The sequence below is a fragment of the Archocentrus centrarchus genome, chromosome 14 (assembly GCF_007364275.1).
Source record: "Archocentrus centrarchus isolate MPI-CPG fArcCen1 chromosome 14, fArcCen1, whole genome shotgun sequence".
Taxonomy (NCBI): domain Eukaryota; kingdom Metazoa; phylum Chordata; class Actinopteri; order Cichliformes; family Cichlidae; genus Archocentrus; species Archocentrus centrarchus.
In genome coordinates, this window is record NC_044359.1 from 36,075,753 (window position 1) to 36,101,800 (window position 26,048).

Sequence of the window (26,048 nt, forward strand, 5' to 3'; positions counted from 1 at the left end):
AATGAGCAGAGTAATTTTCAGTCCTTATATAGGCTTGAATTAGATCATAATTGATTAGCCAACATGATAAACAGTGGAGTTCACTGTATGAGGATTTCACTGAGGTGTGAAAGAGTTAGTGATAGAATGTGAAAATGAACCAAGTCCTTGTCACCCAAGCAACAAACTATGCTGTTCTGGGGCCAAGAAGAGGGTTTTTTTTTTTCTCAGCACTGCCTGGTTGTGCTCTATTGTGCACTTTTGTATACAGCTAGGGGATGCTATGATTGCAACACACACTAGGGGGGCAAAATCCTCAAACTGAGATCCTAGTGTGGACTTAGCCTTTTACCTCTCTCAGGAATGAATTACTCCAAAGCTCTGTCCTTTGGTAAGATGATGGACCAAATTAGGGGTCAGGTTGCCCACCAACAGCCCTCTGCTGCTTGGACATGACATCTCATTGAGGGGTCAAACCTTGGCCTATTTTCCATTTTGACAGTGCTGAAGACCTGACTGAATATTGGCTGGACTTAGAAAGGCAATGGCTACATAGATCAAAGGCCAGATGAGCATGGGTGGCCTCAGTATTCCACAGAGCACGCTTAGCTGTTACATAAGCCCACAGTTAACTATTTTTATGCTTTTTCCATCTTAATCCAATATTTGAATAGGTTTTGTTTAGTAAATATGGTGTTCAGCAGTTTAGGTTTTCCCACAGTGTGTGGGGAAAAAATTTAAGATGAAGAGTATAACTGTTCTAAAATGTGGATCTGTGGAAGGTCACCACATGATTTATATAGTGTGTCAGATAGACTTTGAGTTGTACTGTTGTTAGTTATATGCAGCTGTTTAGTTACGTCATTTTCAACAGTGGAAAAATTACTTCTGGCTTTTCCACAAACATGAAATGAACAGTGATACGGGACAAATGACAATACAGGACATAACAACATGGACGATGTAGAACATGCTTGCATGAATGTGTGTGTGTGTGAATGGGTGAAGGAGACATGCTGTATAAAGTGCTTTGAGTGCTCATGTAGAGCAGAAAAGCACTATATAAGAACCAGTTCATTTACCATACTCACCCATGCATTTATACATGCTTTTTTCTATGCACTTTATCTGCCTCACACTTCAGGCCATTTTGATCAGTATGACCAAAAGCACTTTCATTATATGTATAAGCATGTCAGGTTCAAACCCAGTGAGCTACATTGGCACCCATATAGTGCTATTTTAACCAGGCAGATTACAAAGCTTTATAGATCTACCTCTCATTCCCACATTCACAGTGGTGGCAGAGCTGCCAGGAGCTTGTTTGCCACTGGGAACAACTCAGGGGTTCGGTGTGTTGCCCCAGGAGGAGCCATGGATTGAAGTGCCAGCCCTGTAATTACTGTACAGCCTACTCTACAACCTGCACAACAATTTAAAAAAAATCCAGGAAAATATGGATTTAGTCAAGAGTAGCCCAGGACAGATGGAGAGTGGGGTCACAGCAGCTCACAAACACACCACGTGCAAGTCGTGCTGCAGTGAACGGGGTGGGGAAGCAAGAGCTACAAAATCACAAAAAACAACACACACACACACACACACACACACACACACACACACACACACACACACACACACACACACACAAAGAATAGCCATACATAACAGAAGCAGTAAGTCAGTGGCAGGTAGCTTCACATAACTGAGCTCTCTCTGATTTTCCCTAATTGGGCAACAGAAAATAATCACTCAAGTCAGGTCTAGACTTAATGATAAGAACTCTTCAATATCAAATGAATGTTTTATAAATAACTGCTGATACATGCTCTGCTCTTTTCACCTCATACTGCACAGCTGATTATACGTTTATATAATAAACTTTGCCAACAAGTCAAAATATGCTGTTATGGACCAGACTGCCTAATGTCACTGCCTCCTCTTTTGCTACATAATAAATATTCACTCAACAGTATTTTAAAGTTGTAGCAGTCATTATTTGTTATCATTGTGTATACTGAGTAAAGTAATAACACAACACTGGATTTTTTGCACCTGTAACAGATTGTGGAGTTGCCAACAGACTGAAATGTACATGCAATACTCACTAATGTTTTTGTTCCACTCTGCAACACTGTATAACGCATATATTTCACTTTAAATTGTGGTACAATATACTATAAATATGATATAAATTCAGACATATGCTTCCTCACTCACATGGTTTTCTGATACAGAACCTTTATGATTATTAGTTATACCAATGCTGTGTAAAAGCTCTGCAGTAATGCTGCATTTGACAGTATCATTTCCTTAAAATAAATAAATAAATCTTATAAACTGCATCCTCTCTTTACATGTTCTTATTGTTATATGGTGATTACAAATCTGAAGAAACCAAACACTGCTTCTTAGTTGTTGTTTTTTGTGTTTGTTTGTTTGTACTAAAAATTAATACAATATATATATTTTTATAAATATCCATTCATCCATGGATGGATGGATAAATATAGGAACAGTGGCCAAGCACTGAAACTGTCCTACACCAAAGAGTTGATGTATCCAGTTTGGCTTTTTGGATGCTGTTTTAGAGCTAATGTTAAGATGAAAATATTTAGCACACACATCAGGAAGACCAAATGGACTGTAATGGAAATTAGATAAATACACCAAACGAGTCTAACTTCAGTTACAATTTGTCGAAGCGAAGTGGCCGAAGCTGCTACCTATCCTCACTTGTGCATTTGGAAGCCCATTTGTTTTTGTTTACAGGTTGATGTAATGCAAATCAAATCAGCAGTGTATTCTTGGTGCACTCTGGGAGGCCACTCAAAGCAGACAAACTGACTGCGTTTGAATTGCAAGCAGAACATTCTGACAAGGCTGACTTGGTACTTTTGTTTGCCTCTTGTGGGCGAGCCAAGATGATGTATGAGACTCATACTGTGCAGACAGGCAGCTACAAATTTGCTTGGCTACTTGACTGGTGGGAGGTTGGGTAGGTAGTGTATGCTGGTGATGATGGTGGGGGTTGGGGGTGATGGTGGTGGGGGTTTCTCACATTAAAGCAGTGAGAGAAAAAGGAGCCTTTGTACCCAGTTTGTCTTTTTTTGAAGCTATTGTTTGTCCAAAGATACAGCATTTCTCTGGTGTGATAATTCACAACTGACCATGTGATCTCAAAATGAAATGTGAAATGTGCCTTTGCCCAGTCCAGATAAAGGTTCTGACAAAATGAAGTAACTTTCTGTCAGTCCTTGTACATTTTGTGAAAGTTATAAAGTCCTTTGAGCTTCAGAATGAGTAAAACAGGTGCAGTTATTCTGGGTATGAGATGATCTCCATATTCAGAACCTGTTCCACTACATTCCATCAGTCACAAGGTAGACATTTGATTAATGAAACTGACCTGACTTAGGGAACACAGGCCTCTCTCAGTTACCTCCCACTTATTTCATCCTTCTTTGCCCTCCTTCCTCCCTTACACTGAGCCTTGTTTTCTGTTCGCTCTTTATCCCCTGCAAGATGAATGGCACAGATGTTGGACAAGACAGTACCCCTTGGTCCCCTTCTCCTCACTATGTGCTCAGCATGAGGTCTGAAACTTGTTTTTTATCATTGTTTGTGCCCCCACCTCAACCCCCCCACCCCCGATTTCTTCCTCCCTCAGAGAAAAAAAAAGGACCAAGGAGGAGGGATAGACTGAGAGCAGCCCGAGTAAAAGGGAGGGAAGAGGAGCTGAGGAATATGGAGAAAGAATCTCCAAATAAGAAGTGGGGTGTAGGACAGGTCACATGTTGAATGTTTGTGGTGTGCCACAGTAGCGAGTAGGCTGAGGGAATGCTTGATGCAGCTGAGTTGCAGTAAGGGGCCGGGGAATCGCATCCTGGACTTGTAGGGTGAAGATGCATGTCTGCGTGTGGCTCCTCTGGGTGTCCTGGTTCTGCACCTGTGCAGAGTACTCCAAGAGGTGCGAGTGCCACGACATCGCTCCAGCAGAGCCAGGACGGGACAAGAGGTCAAAGCCCCAGGTCAAGGAGCGTGTTCGTCACAGTGGGGGACACCATCACACACCTCACAGGAACAAGCCACACCGCAGAAAAGGTGAGTGCGAAACTCACACAGCTGACAGGCTGCACTCTGCTGCAGAAGAACTGAAGCTTTAGCCTTTAAGTGAGAAGGCAGATGACAGCACCTCACAGGCTGGCATGTAATGCATCTGCTACTAAATTATGTTGACATAGAAAATTATTCTAAAATTGATAAAGGTCTTCTGTGTGGCTGGCATTGCCTTTGCATCATTTTTAACTGATGTCACAAAGAGTCTAAGTATTGAAAATCAAAAATGAACCATCACTTTTATTAAATAATGTTTATTTTGCTTTAACTCAAGATCTGCAAATGTACTGAGTTAGTACTTTTTGCCACAAACAAACGAGATGAAAAGGAGCAGATAAAATAATGTAACTTGTATTTATCAGATTTTTTTTTACTGTGTTGCCACTTTGAAATGTTGGTTTGACTCACTCAAAGTATCTTCTAACTTTTCTTGAATAAAACTGTTGTGAAGCTAGTATCACGTAAAACCTATTTCACCATAGACTGTATGCGCATACATCATGTGTGTGTGTTTGACAGGTGTTGTCTCTCAGTCCCCAAATACAGCGTTTTCTGTCATGTGTACTGTACACATCACACCACATAATCAGCACAGAATTATATTAAAAAGCAAGTCTCACATAATGAGAAAAAGTCCATACAGAAGGTGTATACAATAAAGGCAAGTCACATATATAGTAGTTCAGACTATTAAGTGTATTAAGATCAACATTTTGCTGTCATCTTCAGTCTTTAGTTATTATCTTAAGTCTCCAAAAACAGAGCAACACATTTTTGTTTAAACCAACTTAAAGCAGCCATTCATGTTGACACTGATTGTTAATTCCTTTACAAAACTCATTTGAATTACACTCGGAATTTAGTCTGAAGTCACTTTTTATTGCATTCCTCACTACAGCTGACACATTCTTTCTTTTTATAATTCCTTCCCACCCTCTTTTGCCCATTTCCAACACCTCTTCTGACCTTTTTGGTCTACAGCCTGAAAGAGGTCCCTTCCCTCAGCACATCTCGGTCCCAGCACCATTCCCATGGGTTGTGTTTTAGCAGGGGCGACTCATCCTTCATCCCCTCGAAAGCCTTTGTTGCAGGCTGAAAGCTGGCCGATGCCGAGGCCATCCAACCCAAGTTGTTGGATCAATATAAACATCCATCACTTAGCCCCGGGCCTTTCTGAGCTTCACAATGCACAGTTCACTACACAATGCTTTATTTATGTGTGCCATTAGAAGGAATGAACTAGGGGTAGTCCATTTATTTGAGAGTTGCCCTCACTGTGGAAACCTGTAAGTAACTCAGCATCAGGACTGTTTCCTGTCTTTAGAAGATAAAGTAGAACTTCTTCTTATATGACAGTATTTTTATGCAAAATATCAAACTTACTTTTAGTTCAATCATTTAAGATGATTTTCATTAACTACAAACAGCAAAACTGACTGTTAGAAAGAGCCTGAACCCCAAGACAAAGCTCTCACTTACAGCTGAAAGAGTGGACACAGTGAATGAGTAGCAGATGCACAATTTCCTTCTATTGTTAAAGAAAAACATGCAGACTCTAAACTTCTGGCCTCATCGCACGGATGACACAAAAACATATTCAAAAACAGCAGAGAATGGACAGCAGCTTATGATTAGACACAAAATATTCTTTAAACTTAAAACACAATATTTAAAGGCAAAATTTCTGCTTGTTCATTTATAGCAGCGTTCAGTGATGAAGCACAGAGTTTACAGTGGTCTTAAGTAAATAAGGTGATTTATCTCTTTTATTCTGCTTTATTGTGTTTTTATCAGCAGAGTCAGTTATGCTTTTAAGTGAGGGGAGATAACCTGACTCCATAGAACACAATAGCAGGGCTGACGTTCTCCACTGAATCAAATAGTTAATTTAAACACACAGGATATAAAAAACATGCTATTTACAGGGGTTGGACAATGAAACTGAAACACCTGGTTTTAGACCACAATAATTTATTAGTATGTTGTAGGGCCTCCTTTTGCGGCCAATACAGCTTCAATTCGTCTTGGGAATGACATATACAAGTCCTGCACAGTGGTCAGAGGGATTTTAAGCCATTCTTCTTGCAGGATAGTGGTCAGGTCACGACGTGATGCTGGTGGAGGAAAACGTTTCCTGACTCGCTCCTCCAAAACACCCCAAAGTGGCTCAATAATATTTAGATCTGGTGACTGTGCAGGCCATGGGAGATGTTCAACTTCACTTTCATGTTCATCAAACCAGTCTTTCACCAGTCTTGCTGTGTGTATTGGTGCATTGTCATCCTGATACACGGCACCGCCTTCAGGATACAATCTTTGAACCATTGGATTCACATGGTCCTCCAGAATGGTTTGGTAGTCCTTGGCAGTGACGCGCCCATCTAGCACAAGTATTGGGCCAAGGGGATGCCATGATATGGCAGCCCAAACCATCACTGATCCACCCCCATGCTTCACTCTGGGCATGCAACAGTCTGGGTGGTACGCTCCTTTGGGGCTTCTCCACACCGTAACTCTCCCGGATGTGGGGAAAACAGTAAAGGTGGACTCATCAGAGAACAATACATGTTTCACATTGTCCACAGCCCAAGATTTGCACTCCTTGCACCATTGAAACCGACGTTTGGCATTGGCACGAGTGACCAAAGGTTTGGCTATAGCAGCCCAGCCGTGTATATTGACCCTGTGGAGCTCCCGACGGACAGTTTTGGTGGAAACAGGAGAGTTGAGGTGCATATTTAATTCTGCCGTGATTTGGGCAGCCGTGGTTTTATGTTTTTTGGATACAATCCGGGTTAGCAACCGAACATCCCTTTCAGACAGCTTCCTCTTGCGTCCACAGTTAATCCTGTTGGATGTGGTTCGTCCTTCTTGGTGGTATGCTGACATTACCCTGGATACCGTGGCTCTTGATACATCACAAAGACTTGCTGTCTTGGTCACAGATGCGCCAGCAAGACGTGCACCAACAATTTGTCCCCTTTTGAACTCTGGTATGTCACCCATAATGTTGTGTGCATTGCAATATTTTGAGCAAAACTGTGCTCTTACCCTGCTAATTGAACCTTCACACTCTGCTCTTACTGGTGCAATTAATGAAGATTGGCCACCAGGCTGGTCCAATTTAGCCATGAAACCTCCCACACTAAAATGACAGGTGTTTCAGTTTCATTGTCCGACCCCTGTACATCCTTAATGTTATTTGTTTATTTGTCACTTTCTCGTGTTTTATAATTGCTTATATCTTCTAATATTTTCGTTTGTCAAAAATCTACCGAGCTTTGTTGGTCTCAGTTCTTTATGACACCGTTGTGTGATTCACGTTTTGTTTCAGTAATCTTCTACAACGGCACACATTTGGCTGCTTTTTCCCAGATAAGAAATCGATGCAAGACCAGGAAAACGAACTTACTGTAACCAAAATACAGATGGCACAGGTTAATTACTGCCAGATAATATTTTACATCATGCCACTGTCTACACATAAACTGCGGAATGCACAGCAGATCTTTATATGGTCAAGAAAGCGGAAACAAAGCCGGAAGCTTGCTGTTCTGACTCCAAATTAAAAGCAGGTGGCACAAACTTCAAAACAAACGAGTGCAAGAATAAAACTAAAGTACATTTATTAGTGGAATGCAGTGTGATGGGACAAAAATAAATGATTCCATTTTATTATTTATCCAATGATTTATTTGTAAACTTTGAAATATATATTCCTTTTATTTTGAAAACCACTCCATCAGGAAGCTAAATTTCGCTGCGCCTTCCAGCCCCTGCAGCGGCCGGGAAAGTGAGGGTCTGATCGTTGTGGAGCAGTCGTTATCTAATTGGTCCTTAAAAAAAGAAGAAAGAAATGCTGTTGTAACTTAAACAAAACAAAATATGATAAGTTTGTTAAAATGAGGTGCGTATGGTTAGCTTTAAATTAATTCTAAGAGGAAAGTGACGCTGGGTGTTGACTTCGCTGCTCTCAATGATGAGCAGAAATAATTTCGAGAACATATTTTTGCCGGTGTTTGGAGTTCTTCTGTTTGGTAAGTCTGAGTGTTTGAACTCTTCCTGCTTTAAGTGAACTAAACAACCGGTGTTAGTTCAGCTGAAACTGTGTTTTAACTGTGACATGAAACCAAAAGACAAAAAAGAGTTCAAGAGATTTTTGAGTGAGACGTTTTCACACTGCCTCATTCCAGCTGCTGGGTGGCACTCTGTCTTCAGCACCACAGCATCACTGAACCACATGACCTGCAGGGTTACAGTTAACTCACCTGCCCAGTCACTTTATTGAATTCTAGCAGATCAGGTCTAAATGTTACCACTTACGATTGTTTCATGATGATTCATGGAGCTAGATAAGGCAAGTATATTATAAACGTCTGATACACATTTACAAAAGTAGCAAACTACACAGATAACCACTGTAAAAGACTGAACGACAATAAAGTCACTAACAGGACAATTTAGGATTTTTTTTTCTTCAAAATGGTCTGAGTAATAATTAATCTGTCGCCAGTTAATTTTTTGGTAAACCCCTCTGAACTGTTTGTTTTGTTTTGTTTCATAAGCAAACTCACACAGTTTCTGATTCTTTTGCCAAGGGACACACGATGTGTTCCCCAGCTTGTTTGTGTGCAGGTTTGTGTGCCGTTCATTTGGAGCACACCCTGTTTTCTCTGCAGCATGCCGCCTAGGAGTAAAGCATTTTGGAACTGTGCTGAGAATATTTTGATCATGACATGCTGGTATTTTGGCCGCATCCTCTCTTTGCTCTGAATGTGAAAGGACGCAGTGACAATGAGGTTAGACAGCTTATTGTTAGCTGTAATTTGAAGGCATTTCCGGCTATAGTAAATGAAAGAACAGCTCAAGAGGCACAAGCCCTGTTTTGTTGATTGTCTCTTCCCATTTTAGACTGCCAAAATATTTGTTCAGATTAAGAGTATATTCAGTTTAGATGTGGATTAATTTTCCTGTTTTTTTTTTTTTTTTAAACACCTCAAACATGAATTACATTGAAAGCACGCAATTTGGAGTCCAAGTTATGTTAGTTATAGCATAAATGAGATAGTGCTGTGCTGGAACTTCCAAAACCTTGTTAACCTAAGATGATTTGAATAATTATTGTTAGTTTTGGTATTAATGGACTTGAGTTTTCAAAAGTGAGTGATAAATCTTGTCTAGAAGGTTGTCTTTTGTTCTGTTGCGGATGTCCTGTTGATGGGGGGAGTTCCCATCTGCTTTTGTTGGAGTTGATGTTCCTGAGAACCTCTTGACTTCCTGTCCTGTCAGGAAGCTGACAGGAAAATCACGTCTCTGGTCATCCAGCTCCATGGGAAGCTCAAACAATGGCATTCCACTGTGACTGGCTGCAAACAGACATTGTTTGTTGGTAGCAAGGCACAAGTTTGTTTGTTGTGGGTTTTGCTATTGAAGTGAACTCAGAGGTGGTGATGTGAGGGTTGCTGTTGGGAATTGTATAGAAAAGAAAGTATACTATTTAAATAAGCACTTATTTAAATAGTAATCATAATTTCTACATAAATCAGATCACCTGTCGTCAAACACAGAAACAGAGTAAGGAAATCAAGGCTAACAAGGGCAGCCAGCATCCTGCTCAGCTGATTGTCTCCTTGTCTTCTTCAGGTTCCAGGGTTCGTGCAGAAGAGACTCCACCCCACATTGTCCACCATCCCTCTGACGTGGTGGTGAAAGTTGGCAATCCTGCGACCCTCTCCTGCCGCGCTAACGGAAGCCCGACGCCAACGATCGAGTGGCTGCACAACAGTCAGCCCCTAGAGACCGCAAAGAGAGATGGCCATTTGCAGCCGCTGGTCTTATCAGACGGGAGCCTCTTCTTCCTGAGCGTGGGAGGGGGCAAGCGGGGGCAGTCGCATGAGGGTGTCTATGCCTGTGTGGCCAAGAACAGTGCAGGGAAGGCCACCAGCCGTAATGCATCACTGTTTATCGCAGGTGAGACTGGGACATGTGTGGAGGCTGCTTTATCACAGAGGATAATTTTTATGGTAGTTTCATTTTAATGAAAAATATCAACCAAAAATTCTGAAAAAGCACATTACATAAAAGTTATACATTAATTTGCATGTCATTGAGTGAAATAGGTATTTAATCCCCAAGCAAAACACGACTTAGTACTTGGTGGAGGAACCCTTGTTGGATGCTTGTTTCTGGGCCTCTCCACTTTACAAAAACTCTTTAAATCCTTTAGATTTCTGTTATTTGGGTCATTTCTCTTCCTTCAAACACGGCGGGTCGAAGATTTCCATTCTGTTTTTGTCTGACCACAACAATTTCTCCCAGACCTTCTCTGAATCATTTAGATGTTCACTGGCCAACTGAAGACGGGCCTGCGCTTGTGTCTTCTTGAGCAGGGGGACCTTGATTTAAATCCATTACAGCGTAGTGTGTTACCAGTCATGTTCTTGGTGGCTGTGGTCCCAACTGCCTTCAGATCATTAACAAGCTCCTCCCTTTAAGTTTTGGTTTCCTTTCTCATGATCAGTCTCCGCCTCCAGTCAGGTAGGATCTTGCATGGAGATGGAGCTCCAGACTGAGTACGATCATTGGTCATTTTATATTTCTTCCATTCTGAAAAATCACACCTATAACTGTCACTTTCTCACCAAGCTGCTCGCTGATGGTTTTGTAGCCCATTCCAACTTTGTGCAGGTCTACAATCTGGCATCCTCTGACAGCTGTTTGGCCTTGTCCATGGTGGAGAGGTTGGAATGGAAGATTTTGTGGACAGGTGTCTTTTATACACATAACAAGTTGAGATCAGGAGTATCTGTAATTGATTGATTATAATCTGTGTACCACATGGAAACACAGCCAATCTGTGGGAGCCAGAATTCTGACTGGATTATATGGGATAATACTTATTTCACTCAATGACTCACAAATCAGGTTATAATTTACATGTCATGATATTCTGTCTCTCTCCATTAAAATGAAACTACTATTAAAAATAGATAAAAATATTCATTTCTTTGTAAGTAAGCAAACCTACAAATTTAGCAGGAGATCAAATAGTTATTTCTCCCACCGTATACATGCTGTTATAGTGGTGGATGCTCATATTAAAAATGGCTTAAGTTTGACATAAACTGTTCAGTGGATTTTTCTCAAATTTGGCACAAACATTCATTCAGAGGTCAGAGAGGAAAAATTAAGTTTGGTGTTTTGATTATTCTGATGAACAAAAGGGTAAAAATAGCAAATTTACACACATTTTGCTTAGTTGAAAAAAAAAACTGTTCACTAACTTTTTTTCTAAGTTCCCATGATTATTGGTAATAATAATACCTTGAATATGAATGTAATTTGATTCAACTTGAATTACTGTGAGGTTACTCCCACCCTGCCCAAAAATGACCCTTTTATTTCTTGATAAATACATTGTAGAATTTTCTGGTAGTGATTATAGAATGTTGAGGGATTCATATTCTTTTGTTTTGTCACCACTGATTACATTAGTAATCTAAGTACATACCTAAGTACATTCATATCAAGTGAACTGCTTGCTGTTCTTATCATGCTTCAGGGTTTTCTATCATCTTACTGGAACAATGAATGTCCACAGGACTTTAGGGTCTCCATGACGCTGTGTGACTGTACAGTTATTTTCTTTCATTTTAACATACAGTACCAGCCAAAAGTTTGGACACACTCCGAACTTTTGAGCAGCACTTTAACACATTGGACCTAAAATCACACAAAAAAACATAAATTCCATGTAGAAAAAAGTCAGATTTCCATTGAAAACCACAAACATGTTTACTAAACAATTTAAATAACTTAAAATACAAATATAAATTGTAAATTTCAAAACCTTACCTTACAACTTTAGCAGACAATAAAGTTGTATACTAACTATTTATATTAAAATGCAGCCAATGACTCAGTTTTTTTGGACTATTATTTACAAAACAATCACGAGTCACAATAAGATGCCACACAAATTATTTATGCCACTCAAGAAAACAGTTCCTGTCTACCACAGGACAGACGGTCACATGACAGGCCTGACACTTCCAGGTGTGTCACTCCTCCTGTTGTCCACCTGGAGACAGCATTTACTTTTGAATCTGCCTTTGTTGTTTTGTTTTTGTTTGTTTGTTTGTTTTGGTTTGGTTTGCATCTGCCTTATTTATGTCTACACAACACACTAACTGTACACTCCAAACATGCTAAATGTTATGAATCTCTCAGATTTCAAAACTCTCTATCAATATCGCTGTCTGTCTTTCGCCACCGTCACCCCCACAGCGTTCACCTGTTGGTCAACAACCAAGTGCCACACACTGTCATATAATGTGGTGCATTTTTCCACCAAAAGGGGATGTCGTGATTTCTTTGTGGGTTTGTTCTTTATTTGCTTGTTTAGTTATATACTTTCAAGCACTTTCTGCTACCAAATATCCTGCTTTTAACATTTCTTCCTGCACCAAATATGCATCAGCATCTGGGACTTTGAATGCCAGAGCAGCTGACCTGAAAGAGAAGATCATGGCTAAGCTGGAAACCTGGACCCTCTGTGGCCATTACCAAGACTACGTGAATAGCCTCTGAAAGTCTACTAAAAGATATGAATGCAGCACTATGGATAATCCCTACTGCAAACATAGCTGAAAGCTGATCTATAGCACAGCAACAGTGGTCCTTGAGATGCTTGGCTATAAGATGAATGACAGACACAAGGAGCAGTACCCTCCAAGGAGAAAAAAAGATTAGAGGCTGTGATTAAGGCAACACAGAGGGAAGTTAGCCAACAATCAGAGCTGCACAAAGGAATGATGAAGAGACAAGGTGCCTAAGAAATACAACAAGCTCTCCACACCTGAGGAGAACCACATGGGAACATGGATGACATCAAGCTATATGATAGCCTAGAGTGAACAAGACATTGATTCACTGATCGACACCACTAGGATCTACAGCAATGACATGAGAATGTAATTCAGACTGGAGAAGTATAGTCGGATGGTAATAAAGAGAGGAAAGGTAGTCAGAACTGAGGGGATTGCACTACCAGAAGGCAACATTGCATCATAGGTATCAGTACCAGACAAATTCGAACCATGAAGTGGCTGCTAGGAAAGCTGCAACTGCCAACTACCTACAGCTGAATGGAAAGAAGATCCAGGCAATTAGCACCCACGCCCTGCCAGTCATCAGGTACCCTGCTGGGAAAATAAGCTGGCCAAAGGGAGAAATATAAGGCACTGACATTAAGACATGAAAGCTCCTTACCAGGAATGGAGGGTTTCACCCTAAATCAAGCACACTGAGACTGTATGCTAAGTGGAAGTAAGAAGACTGAGGGCTAGTGAGTGTCAGAACCACTATCTAGGATGAAACAACAAAGATCCATGAGTACATCAGAAAGATGGCCACAGCTGATCATGGTAAATGGACTAGTTCTTATATAGTGCTTTTCTACTCTATCTGAGCACTCAAAGCGCTTATACAACACATTCACCCATTCACGCACACACTTCCATATGAAACTAAGCTAAGTGCTTTCTGTCTAACATTCATACTCCAACGCTTGCATCAGAGAGCAACTTGGGGTTCAGTATTTTGCCCAAGGATACTTTGGCTCGTAGCAGCCAGGAATCGAACCACCAACCTTCCGATTAGTAGGTAACCTGCTCTACCTCCTGAGCCGCAGCCATCCCGTATGTGCCTAGTGAATACCTCAGATAGCAGAAAACCTGAAAAGGAAGAAGAACAAGTCCAAGAGTCATCATGGAAGGACAGGTCCCTGCACGGCATGTACCACCACAGATAGAAGAAGTGGATGATAGTGAAAAATCCTACCAATGATAGCACAGAGGCACTAATCATGGCAGCATAAGAACAAGCTCTAAGCACAAGATCGATAGAGGCTGGGGTCTACCACACAAGGCAAGATCCCGGGTGCAGGCCATTTAGCAATGCCCCTGAGACAATCCAGCACATAACAGCAGGGTGCAAGATGCTAGCAGGCAGAGTAAATGGACTAGTTCTTATATAGCGCTTTTCTACTCAGTCAGAGCACTCAAAGCGCTTATACAACACGTTTTTTACATTTACCCATGCACACCCATTCATACAAGCATTTCCATATTAACTAAGCTAAGTGCTTTTTTAATTATATAACATTCACACTCCGACGGAACGGTCGGAGAGCAACTTGGGGTTAAGTATCTTGCCCAAGGATACATTGGCATGTAGCCTGGAGTAGCCAGGAATCGAACCCCTGACCTTCCGATCAGTAGGTGACCTGCTCTACCTACTGAGCTACAGCCACCCCAACAGACATGGAACACCATAATCAAGTGACTGGCATGTTATACAGGCACATCTGTACTGAGTATGGCCTGGATGTTCAAAGGTCAAAATGGGATATGCCCCCAAAGGTGGTTGGGAATGACCGAGCTAAGATTTTGTGGGACCTCCAGATACAAATGGACAAACGTGTGTTGGCTAACCAACCAGACACAGTAGTGGTGGACAAGCAGAGGAAGAAAGTTGTAGTGATAGATGTACCAATCCCAGGTGATGGCAACATCAGGAAGAAGGAACACGAGAAGGGTTGAGAGAAGAGCTAGAGAAGATGTGGAAGGGAAGGCAACAGTGGTCCCCGTGGTCATTGGAACACTCGGGCAGTGACCCCCAAACTGGCTGAGTGGCTCCAGCAGAATCCATGAACGACAACCGAGATCTCTGTCCAGAAGAGCGCAATCCTAGGAAGAGCTGAGATACTGCACAGGACCCTCAAGCTCCCAGGCCTCTGGCAGAGGACCCGAGCTTATAAAATTCTGAAGCTGGAAATAAGCAGGTTTGAGTATGAGTAAAATATCCAAAGTAACAGAGATGAGGTAAAGCATTAGAACCTCAGTTTATACACAGGAGAAATCGAATAATTCGTTAAATTTAGCCATCACAGCAGCTGAACATGAGTCTGCATTTATACAAAAGATCCAGTTCCAGAACAGTTCTGCATACAATCCAGTGTCCTGGTTAGACTTTGTGCTGCTGGACTAACTGAAACACTAATGCTGCAAGTCAGCTTCCCACTGAAAATGGAACCTAACTATTTATTATTTAGCACAAAGTTTCTCTACTGAACCAATCAAAATACACTTCCTGTCTTCTGTTCTATGGTACCTAGTCTTACCTCCAGCTCAGTTTAACCTAAATGAAGTGCTTTAGCAGTGAGATTTTCATGCTCAGCTGCTAAATCAGTGAATGGACAGTAAGTTTACTGACACTGTTTAATAAAACCACTGTCTGTGTAATACAGTATTCAACGGCCACATCACAATATGATTATGAATTTGAAATAATGTGAATTGCTCAGGTACCAGATCAGTTTTTCTATTCTATTCCATTCTTTGGATCCTTTTGAAAAGAATTTGCTGCTTAACTTCATGTTAGAAGCTGTAATTTGAACACAAAAGATCCCTCCAGACATAAAAATATTTAGTTGAACTTTTTATTTCATTCTTCCGAGCACCTGGAGCTCATCTCAACTCACAGAAGGAACCACATCTTTGAACATGTAAATGCTTTTAAACACTGATTCTTGGTTCTTGTTGGGGTGCTGAGAAGTTAAAATGTTTGCAGTTGAATAAATCACCCCTGAATGCACCCATCTTAAAAAATTGTTTTAAGTTGAGCTTAAAAATTGTTTTCTAAAAACCCCCCAACAATTTCAGTATTAATAAAAGTTGAAACCTTAGGTCCTTTCAGAGGACGGGGGGTGGGACAGTGAACACAGACACACACCCGTACAGAGAGCTGATGAAGATGTGCGTGGTTACGGTGACTGAGTGTTTGCTGGAGTCAAACAGTGATGCTAATTCACCTCAGAACTGGCTGTTTACTCAGTGAGGCTCACACGCAGCAGCTGCTGCTGCTTGTTTTTGGCTTGTTGCTTTAATTCAATTCACTTGATTTAAATTCATCTCAGCTTGATTTATATAGCACCACTTCAAGATAATAGAGCCCACAATATGAGCACGAGAACTGCCAACATTCCCAAACACCCTGATCAGCCCTGGTTCAGTATCACTCCCTGAGCCATTCAGTCCTGCAATAACTCCCCATCCAACTCCAGTCCTCTATATATACATCCATCAGGCACAAGACATATCAGCCTTCATATCAAAATGTGTGACACAAAGTTTCTGTCCAACCAGGCGTGCTGTAATTTTTGAGCTGCAGTTACACTGATTTCTATGGGGAGTAAAAATGACCCCCTTGGCAGTTCTCAGCGGGTCATGAATGTGACGTGCATGTTTTTTAGTGCATCGTTTATGTTTGTAGGAGTTTATTCTGTAAAACATTTTTCATTTGAATACATTTTCAGTATATTCAGATAACAGATATGATATTCCTTCATGTTTTCATCTAAAACCTCAAAATGTCAGGTGGTGGAAGTGTCCGATTAAATGAACAGGCTAATCAAAGTTCTCTCAATAATTCTCTAAATAATTTTGTTTTGAAATTGTTAAAATAATCAAAATGTATTAATAAAATAATTTTAAAACTGTTGGTCATTTTAAAAATTGTCCATCAGTTTGTATATCGTCAGTTATGTCAGCCTGATGCAAACATAGTTTATTATGAACTAAAAAGGTAATTAGAGGGAAGAGGATATTTGATCATGCAGAGGATGGTCATGTGTGTTGGTTGTTCCCAGTTTTTCCACCAGTGTCTGATTGTAAGTGAATGTAATCATCTTATCCAGAGTAAAAGGTCACCGATTAAAGCCCACAGTTGATGGGTGGGGTGAGTTGAGGATTGGACGGGTGCCTGAATAGAAATGTTGACGGTTCAGTGAATTCATAGCTCCTGATCTTGTAGGACCCAGGTAAGCTCACCTTGGACCCTGTGTTGTTGCAGTGTTGCAGGAGGAGTTCAGTGTGCAGCCCAGTGATGTGGAGGTGGCAGAGGGGGAGGTGGCTGTGTTAAACTGCAGCCCCCCAATGGGACACCCGGAGCCTAATGTTGTCTGGAAGAAGGACGGACTGCCCATCAACAGCGCTGACCATCACTACACTGTGAGCTGCCTGCCTCTAATGAACCCCTTACAGCCATACAGCCTGTGTGAATGTTTGAAATGAGCTTTTTTTATTGTCAACAAGCTCAAGCACAAGATTGATATCTAATTTTCCATCTTATGAACTTACAAGTTTTTGAGTGTGCCGCACTCTTTGTACATGTTCCAACCCTTTAATTGATCCCTGCAGGACCTCTTTCAGGGCCAGTTTTGGGGTAGGCAGGAAAAACTGGTGGGCATAGCTAGATGCAAATTGGTGAATCTCAAAACAACCACAGCAGCCTGCTCTTAGAGGTCAGTGTCTGCTCACTTGTTACCTTGTGCACTAGAAGTTGTCATTGAATTGACAAAATTATTACATTATATCATGACAGTAGCATTCAAGAGGTTAAATAGGGATAAAATGAGGAACACTGGCTCTGAAATCAGCCATATAGATGCAGACGTAATATAAAGCCAGCAGCAGGAGGTAAATGCATAGATATTTAAGTCACACTGTTTGCATAGTTAAGAGCACAGAATTCATTCACTACTAATCACCTTTTATTCAAACACTGTATAATAAACCAGGGAATAATTCAGATTTAAAGATATTTAAGAAGGGAGGGACTAATGGGCTGTGGTTTGTGAAAAAGCAGGTCAGTATACCTTGATAACGATAGTATAGTGAAAACCATAGACTCCATATATAAAAATCAATGTAACTTGAAGGTCTGAATGTGAAGCTAATGTGTAAGTGCTTTAAACCTGCATGCTTTATTTTCCAGCAGGGACTGACTTCTGATCACAAAAAGAGTCTATGACAAAATGACCTACCTACCAACCGATCGATCGATCTACCGATCTATCATGTGATTTCCACCTCCTGTCCGCGTTGTGTTTCTGCTACAGGAGCTGAGTGGAAAGCTGATCATCGCTCCTGCGGAGAAGAATCACTCTGGGGCTTATGTGTGTGTGGCCAGCAACACTGTGGGTGTGAGGGAGAGCAGGGCGGCTCGGCTCTCTGTGCTGGGTGAGACAGTAACCGCTCATCGCTAGTTTCACTAGTTTGTGATACAATCTCAGGATTAGCCTCTGTAAAACTACCCTGTGCAAGTCTGCCTTCTGTAAACAAAACACTCACACATACAAAGCACAGCTGTGAGTTTCTCTTCTGTTGTACTGCAGCCAAACCTGTACTGCTGCTGAAGCCACAAAACATGTCAGTAAGAATGGGAGAGTCTGCCCAGTTTTACTGCCAAGCTAAAGGTGACCCTCCACCTGCTGTGGTCTGGAGCAGAGAGCAGGGGCCGCTGCCCAACGGCAGGTACTTTGTTACACAATGCACACAAACTCCATTCATAAGGTGCACTCTATACCTGATCAGCGTTCATTAATGGGATCTCTGCATGCTTTAAGTGTGTTGTAACAATGCAGGTTATGGGAAGCATTAGTTTCATTGTTGCTCTTTGTATAAGAGAAAAATAAAAAACACAACAAAAACAATTAACTTCAGAGCAGTGTTTATATTGCAAAATTAGAAAGAGCACATTATTCTTAAACTTTCCCCAAATCAAGCTGTCAATATGCTTCTTCAGTGCTAATTACTTTCCTGATATTGTAAATGAAACTTGTAAATGAAACCAGTTAAGTGACTGCTAAATCTAAATACTGACTTTTTCAGACGAGATAAGGAGGACATTAAAATTCAGATCTGCTCGATATGTGTGCGCAGGTATATTGTAAACCCAGACCAGACTCTCCAGATCCATTATGTGACAGCCCTGGATGCTGGGAAGTACACCTGCACTGCTGTCAATGATGTGGGTGTGGTCAGTGCCAGTGCACAGCTACTAGTTGAAGGTGAGATTACACGAAGATGCTGTGATATATCTGGGCCAGTGTGTTTCATGCAGCTCAAAATCACTTGATGATTCCTGCCTCACAGTGTTCTGCACTTACTCTGCGTGGAGTCAATGAGTACTTCCTCCACAGAGGGACGTTTTTGTTTTACAGCAAACGTCTCCGTGTTACAGAGAGACCAGTGAATCTGCTGTAAGTCTTTGATAACAACAAACTGGTACCAGACACACAGCATGCAAACACAGAGGTGATGGTAAAAAAGCTCTTGCTAATAAATGAGCTGATTAGGTCGGTAAGTAGCTGAAGAATAGCAGGAACTTCATACGTGCACCACAGCTGCTCCCTCTTATAAGATGTGGGTGTGTTTTGCTGCATACATTTGCATTTGAATGAGTTGCAGCAGAGTTTTTGGAACTGGTGTTGGCGTTCTCCATGACAAACAACTAGTAATTTAAACCTACTGTGTGTTCTTTTGTCATGGAGGACCTGTTGTCACACTGCTGCTGTTTGAATTTTCAGTGTGGTGAAATCTGAGGAAAAAAACACATTTGCAGATTTTGTGCGTAAAGGAAATATATTGTAAATGCAAAAATCTGAATACCTCACATCAGCTTCAAACATTATGATGTGCTCACTTGCAGGTAAGATACTGAAGTGGCTTGAAAATATATGCTTATCCATATTACATTTGTAGATATTTACCTCACAAACTCATGCTGTGAGCGCTCTGCAGCTGTAACATTATAGTGTTATATATATATCTCTGTAATGCACCTCTCCATGAAACACATGTAATCTTCTTTGCACTGCCCAGTGCACCTACTATTACTCATAGCTTTGAGGAAAATTAATGAAAAAAATCTTGACTTCTACAGTGAGGGGATCCAGTGATTCTGTTAAGCTGTGGTGGGGATTTTCGGGGGTGGTTTGGGGCATGAGGGCTCACTGAACGGTTTGGTGAGGATGAAAATGATGTGAATCATATGCTGTGGTCTTCACAATTGCCAAGTCTCAGCCCACCTGAACAGCTGTGGGAGGTTTAGCAGTGATGTGTTAGCGCTCGCCACCGCCATCATCAAATCACCAAATGAGGCTGAAGAATGAGATTTATCCCTTCAGTAGAGTTTGAGAGATTTGAAGTCCAAAGACTTTCTGAAGCCGTCTTTACCTCAAACGTCGCAATCTCGCTGTTATTTACAGTTTAGGTTCTTTCTTTAGTCAGTGGAGCGTGTTCGTGTTCAAAGAAAGCTTGCAGTACAGAGGCAGCGGCAGGCTGTGCTCCAGTGACCTGTGAAGTAAAAGAAACCATCAGCCATGAAAGGATGACTCTAGAAGAAGAAGAAGAAACAGCCTTTATTGTCCCACAGAGGGGAAATTTGGGTGTAACAGCAGCCGCAGTTATTATAAATATAAATATAATAATTTACACTAATGAGAATATATATATATATATATATATATATATATATATATATATATATATATATATATATATATATATATATATATATATATATATATATATATATATATATATAAAATCAACAAACAAGATTAACCTTAATAATACTAATAATAACACTATATACAATGTACATGATGTGCCTGTGTGTTGAACCTTAACAGGCCGGACTATTTACAGTATATTATATATTATCCTACATTGTGTAGGTTATTGTGGTTTTTGTTGGGAGCAGTGATGGTTATAAAGTCTTACAGCTGCTGGGAGGAAGGATCTGCGGTAACGCTCCTTTGTGCATTTAGGATGCAGCAGTCTGTCACTGAAGGAGCTCTCCAGCTCGGCAACAGCTTCATGCATGGGATGGGAGACCTTGTCCATCAGTGATGTTATTTTGGTCAGAGTCCTTCTGTCTCCCACCACCTGCACTGAGTCGAGAGGACATCCTAGGACAGAGCTGGCTTTCCTGATGAGCTTGTCTATCCTCTTCCTCTCAGCTGTAGGCAAGCTGCTGCTCCAACATACTGTTGCATAGAAGATGGAAGAAGGTCATGTTGACTAGTAGAATTTTCACTGACTGGTTTAGAGGAGCTGCACAGGAACCAGGAACACAGACGTCCTCACACACTGCTGCAATCAGCTATGGATGATACAGAAAGTGATCTAATTATTATTAATATGTGATGTATGCAACTTTAGTAAATGCATTCCTTGAAAGCATTAAAGCATTTGTGCTTCCAGAGGCTGCCAGCACTGAGCAGAAAGACCTCCACAGAGAGCTGTCAGCCCTGCGTGTGGCTCTGGAGAACGTCACCATCGTGGCTCCTGATTCTAACATCTCCTTGGTACAGTGGAAGGTAAGAGGAAGCTGGTTCACGGTGTTTCCGAGAGAATGCAGGGGCGTGACATGTGTGTGGTATTTTCTCTCTGCCCAGCTCCAGTCCCTCCCACTGCAGCTACATTACCTCGATGGCTTTGAGGTTCTCTATCGCTCCCTGCTGACTGCCAGCTCAGACTGGGCAACAAAGAAGGTGACGTTCCCCAGCTTCCAGGCTCAGGTGGGCCCCTTAAAGAGAGGATACAAGTATGAGTTCAAAGTTCGGCCTTATGGCAGCGGCTTATATGGGAGAGAGAGCAACACCCAGCACCTCAGAGTTCCTGAGACAGGTGAGGAAGGCTTTGATTTAGAAGTATTTTTGTTCATCTTTGTGATGTGAACATATTTGTTGTGATTTACAGGTAATAATAGCTGCTCTTTTTACAGTGCCCAGTGCCTCTCCTCTGGCTGTGTCAGTTACAGTCAACCATGAGCAGAATAACACCGTCCATCTGAGCTGGGAGCCTCCTCCTCGTGGAACCCACAATGGGATCCTACAGGGATACCAGGTAGTCACAGTAGCACAGCTCTGTGCTGGCCTCACATAACTCCTTATAGAATGGCATGAATAATAACAGAAACATTTTAAGAGGGGCACATAGCACTCTTAGAGTCCTGCATACAAATATATAGAAGAATTAATGACCAGGAAGTGGAACAGGAAACATTAACCAATCATGTTGCACTAAGGTTCTGAGGCAGAGTGGAAGAAAAGCTTTTTAAACCTTATTTTGGACAAAGTCAGCAAAACAATTGTTTTATTTTTTAATCACAGCTGACTTCTGATTCTACATTTGAGTTTTCATGTCCCTCACTTGACTCGACATTTTCACAATAAGAAAGAAGAGCACTGTTATAAGTTGATTCTCTTAAGCCGAGGCTTAAATACAGTTTAATATACTGGTGCACTGACTTGCAGTGGCAAACAGACATCAAATATGTGCTGTTTAACTGTCCGATGACTGAAACTTTGTACGAGCATCAATCACACTATTAAAGATGCAAACTGTTTCTCCAGGTGTGGTGTGTGGAGCCCGAGCAGCAGCAGTACCAAAACTGGACGGTGGATAGTAGCCAACACAGCCTTCATATCGCTAGCCTCAAACGGGGGAAACAGTACTGGGTCACCATAGCAGCAGTCAATGGAGCTGGAGTAGGAAGACGGAGTGACCCTCACGGATTTGTCATCAGTGAGCAAACAGCTGTTCACTGTTTATTTCTGTATGAGGACAGATAAAATGTGTGTTCTCAGTTTGGGATATAACTTCACTGTGTTTCCGCTCTGCTTCTCAGACCCACAGTTAGACGGACTCCTCGAGTCAGACAGCCAAGTGCGGCATTCGTCTCCCATCCTGGCCTTCCTTCAGGACCCTGTGCTGATCGGTAGCATTGGCGCCATCTTGTGGTGTGTTCTGATGGTTGCAGCTGTTTGCCTCTTCAGACGCCACAGCAGGACCAGCCAGTTGATATCAAGACATAGTGCGGCTAAAGGTGTGAACATACAGACAGCTTTAATGTTCACCATGCTGAAAAGATCAAGCTGAATCTCACATACACCCTCAGGACTGTGATTAAGTCAAAGGAACAAAAAAAAAAAATCACCTGAATTTTTTGTTGATATGTTTCTCTATTTGTAGGATTGAGAAGACTAGCCAGTGAAGATCTCATTATAAAGCACAGGTAAAATGGAAAGAACATGTATATTCTATAATGTAGTGACAATAAAGTGATAGGAATGAACTGAAACCACTAAAAGTGTAGAGGAATCAGCTTTATAGAAATTCAATGAGTGGCTCAAATGTTTACGACCCACTTTGAATGATAGTTTAAGCAGAGTGAAGGAGTGAATATCTTCCCTTTGCCTCTAACAGCACTTTCCTAAATCTGTGTGTGCTCTTCAGAGGCAGCACACACCTGTGACAGACACACATTAGTTTGTGGTCTGTTATTGTGTGAACTAACCCTTCAAAACACCAACACACACCAACAGAAACCGACCAACCTCGATGACAGTCCACTGGCTGCATTGTTCTGTGTGGTCAACGGATCGTTTTTGTCGAAGGATTTTAGTGATTTTGAAGACAAAAGTGTTTTATGTTTCCATCAGAAAGAAGGACTTCAGGCAGACCTTTTTCAAAGAGCCTAAAATAAACCGCTCAGAAAATAAAGGGAACACTTAAATCACAGATTGGATCTTAATGAGTGAAATATTCAAATTGAAAAGCTTTACCGGCGTACATTGTGTAATTTGTTGACTCCTTCATGGCTCCATTCAAAATCACCCAAAAAAAGTCAAAGTTAAAAATGCTTCAAGTGTTCATTTTTTGAGCAGTATGTATTTTTCAGTATACATTTCCTCCTCTCCAGGATGGCAGCTCCAGATTCACCGTGGATCTCTGGAGGCTGGAGACCTTCTTTCAACCAGAAGTACCAGGACTTATGGGCCCAAGGCCAGAATCACCCAGGCATACGAGGCAGCAGTGAGTACTGACTGCAAAATAGTAGACTTATGAAGAATTATTTAAAAAATTACAATAATTCTGACCGAGTGAGCGGTGATACTTGACCTAGTCCATCCTGATGATGATACGTCTGTCACAGGTTCTTTGAGCACCTCAAACTGTTATCCTGCATAAGGCCTGAATGGATTTATGGGTTCATAGTAACCTCTCAGAATCAACCACTTAGCTGTGACCTGTCCAGGAAAGGAAAAGAAAAAAATCAAGTAACAGCAACGATTCTGTTGACAGACATAAGCTGTTTTCACACTCAGGAGAATTAGGCTGGGACATTGTGTGAAACTGTGCCGTCTCACATGCAGCACACAGCAGGACAGAGTCTCCCTCAGCTGGAAATACTCCGTTGGAATTAGGGCAGGGCGTTGCTTGAGTAGACATGCAGGGAAAGCAGCAACAGCAAGACCCAGAACAGAGCAGCATTAATGACAGTAGTGATTAAGTGACTGAGAAAGACAAAGCATGCAGAGAGGTGCTAGGGTGGAGCATGAACATGCTACCACTGTAAGATGCACAGCAGCAGGTATGCAGGCTAAAGCTGCTCGATTAGTGCGCCTTATAAAAGATTTGCCAACTGGATGCATGGAACTGTGTTTGTATAATTGTTGAGCTGATATTCTGGGGTTGCTGCTGTGTGAAACATGCAGACCTTGATCTTAGGACAGTTTACACCCATATAATATTTTGTCATTTCTGCTGCAGCCTTTTGTTCTACTTGGGAACAGCAAATCTTATCAAAGATATGATTCAGTGTGTTTTTGTGAATCTCTGTTTTGTTAGGCCTCCCGGTCTCATCCAAGGAGGACAGAAGCTGCCTGGACTCAGCTGTCCCTCTTGTGACCGATAGCTGTGGTGTGTACGGCACCTTTTATATGGACCTGATGGGCAGCGGTCTTAAGACCTTCAACAGTCCGGGGTGTGTCCCTAAAATGCCTCATGGTTTGCCCCACCAAGAAGGAGCTGAGACTATCCAGATATTTACTCAGCCTGCCTCCAAGTCCTTGCCCATCACTAGCAGAGAGGCTCTGCCATGGAAACAGGCCATACGGCCCCAGCCCAAGATGGGTGTGCTAAGGGAATCATGGGAAAAGAACCACAGCAAGCAAGGTGAATAGTAATGGATAGCAGGGAATCTGATGTGAATTCCACATCAGATTCCCATTCCCATCATAGTCACCCTCTTGTTTTACAGTATATCAACATAGAATCTTGAATAACGTCCATCAGCACAGCTTGGCTCATTGGTTTTCTCCACAGAGCTGCATGCAGTGAGCAGTGTCCCCATACTCTCATCCAGAAACCAGGCTTGTCCGTCCGGTGTCTACAAACAAAGACTCAGTCACATACCAGCCGTCCAGCACGGTACTGAAAATCTGTCAACTCATTACTGTCCACAAACCTTAAGAAACGTTTTGTACAGCAGTCACACTTTGAGATTTAAAACGATGCTTATAGAATCTGGAATATAAGTAATTATTGGAGACTTATTATCCCCACCAAAGAGGTTATGTTTTTGGTAGCATGTGTGCGTGTCATTCTGTGTGTAAACACAATGCCGGAAAGTTTTGAATGAATTCTGATGAAACTTTGTAGGGGTGTAGAAGGGGCTCATGTTAACAGGCCTTTAAATTTTCCCTTACATCCACCAACATCTCTGAGGTCAGCGTAATGATTTATGGGTCCAAAATGGACAAAAAAAACCTAAAAAGTTAGAAAGTCTGATCCTTACAAGTGTGCTGTGTATTGTCAACATATAGAAAGTACTGTATGAAGATTTCAAATATGTCACATCTGACCTCTGACCTCACCTTTACATTTCACATTTGTCTCTCTTTCAAGTTGACCCCAAAATGTGTTCTATCAATGAGCTGCCCGGTTAGTTAGAAATATACTGCAGTATAATATTAGTATAATATTATCTAATATTATACTGCAGTATAATATTAGATAATAAGCTCAAGTTATTGAGGTCCACTTATTTACAAATCAATACCTATTATCAGTACCTGCTCCCACATAATGTTTGTGTAATCAAAGTAAACATCTGTCATGCTACCCTGATCTGATTTTTACTGCAGTACAAAAACTTCTTAACGTACATCTGTCTCTCTCTCTTGTCTTCTCGCCTCTTCTCTTCTCTCTCTCTCTCTGTCTGTCCTCTCTATCTCTCTCTCTGTCTCTCTCTCT

The 26,048-nt window shown here is 41.5% G+C and overlaps 1 protein-coding gene across 1 annotated transcript in view; it reads left to right on the top strand.

Moving 5' to 3' along the window:
* Window positions 1–3,704: 3,704 nt before the first annotated feature.
* robo4 (roundabout, axon guidance receptor, homolog 4 (Drosophila)) overlaps window positions 3,705–26,048 on the top strand; it is a 25,305-nt gene continuing 2,961 nt past the window's right edge. Inside the window, exons 1-15 of the mRNA XM_030745580.1 lie at window positions 3,705–4,083; window positions 9,742–10,068; window positions 17,011–17,168; window positions 18,059–18,179; window positions 18,335–18,473; window positions 18,882–19,009; window positions 21,210–21,325; window positions 21,404–21,635; window positions 21,733–21,854; window positions 22,364–22,535; window positions 22,639–22,836; window positions 22,983–23,025; window positions 23,713–23,825; window positions 24,642–24,968; window positions 25,119–25,223. Of these exons, the coding sequence (XP_030601440.1) occupies window positions 3,885–4,083; window positions 9,742–10,068; window positions 17,011–17,168; window positions 18,059–18,179; window positions 18,335–18,473; window positions 18,882–19,009; window positions 21,210–21,325; window positions 21,404–21,635; window positions 21,733–21,854; window positions 22,364–22,535; window positions 22,639–22,836; window positions 22,983–23,025; window positions 23,713–23,825; window positions 24,642–24,968; window positions 25,119–25,223 (2,500 nt within the window). The 5' untranslated portion in view covers window positions 3,705–3,884. The remainder of the gene's footprint in view (window positions 4,084–9,741; window positions 10,069–17,010; window positions 17,169–18,058; window positions 18,180–18,334; window positions 18,474–18,881; window positions 19,010–21,209; window positions 21,326–21,403; window positions 21,636–21,732; window positions 21,855–22,363; window positions 22,536–22,638; window positions 22,837–22,982; window positions 23,026–23,712; window positions 23,826–24,641; window positions 24,969–25,118; window positions 25,224–26,048) is intronic.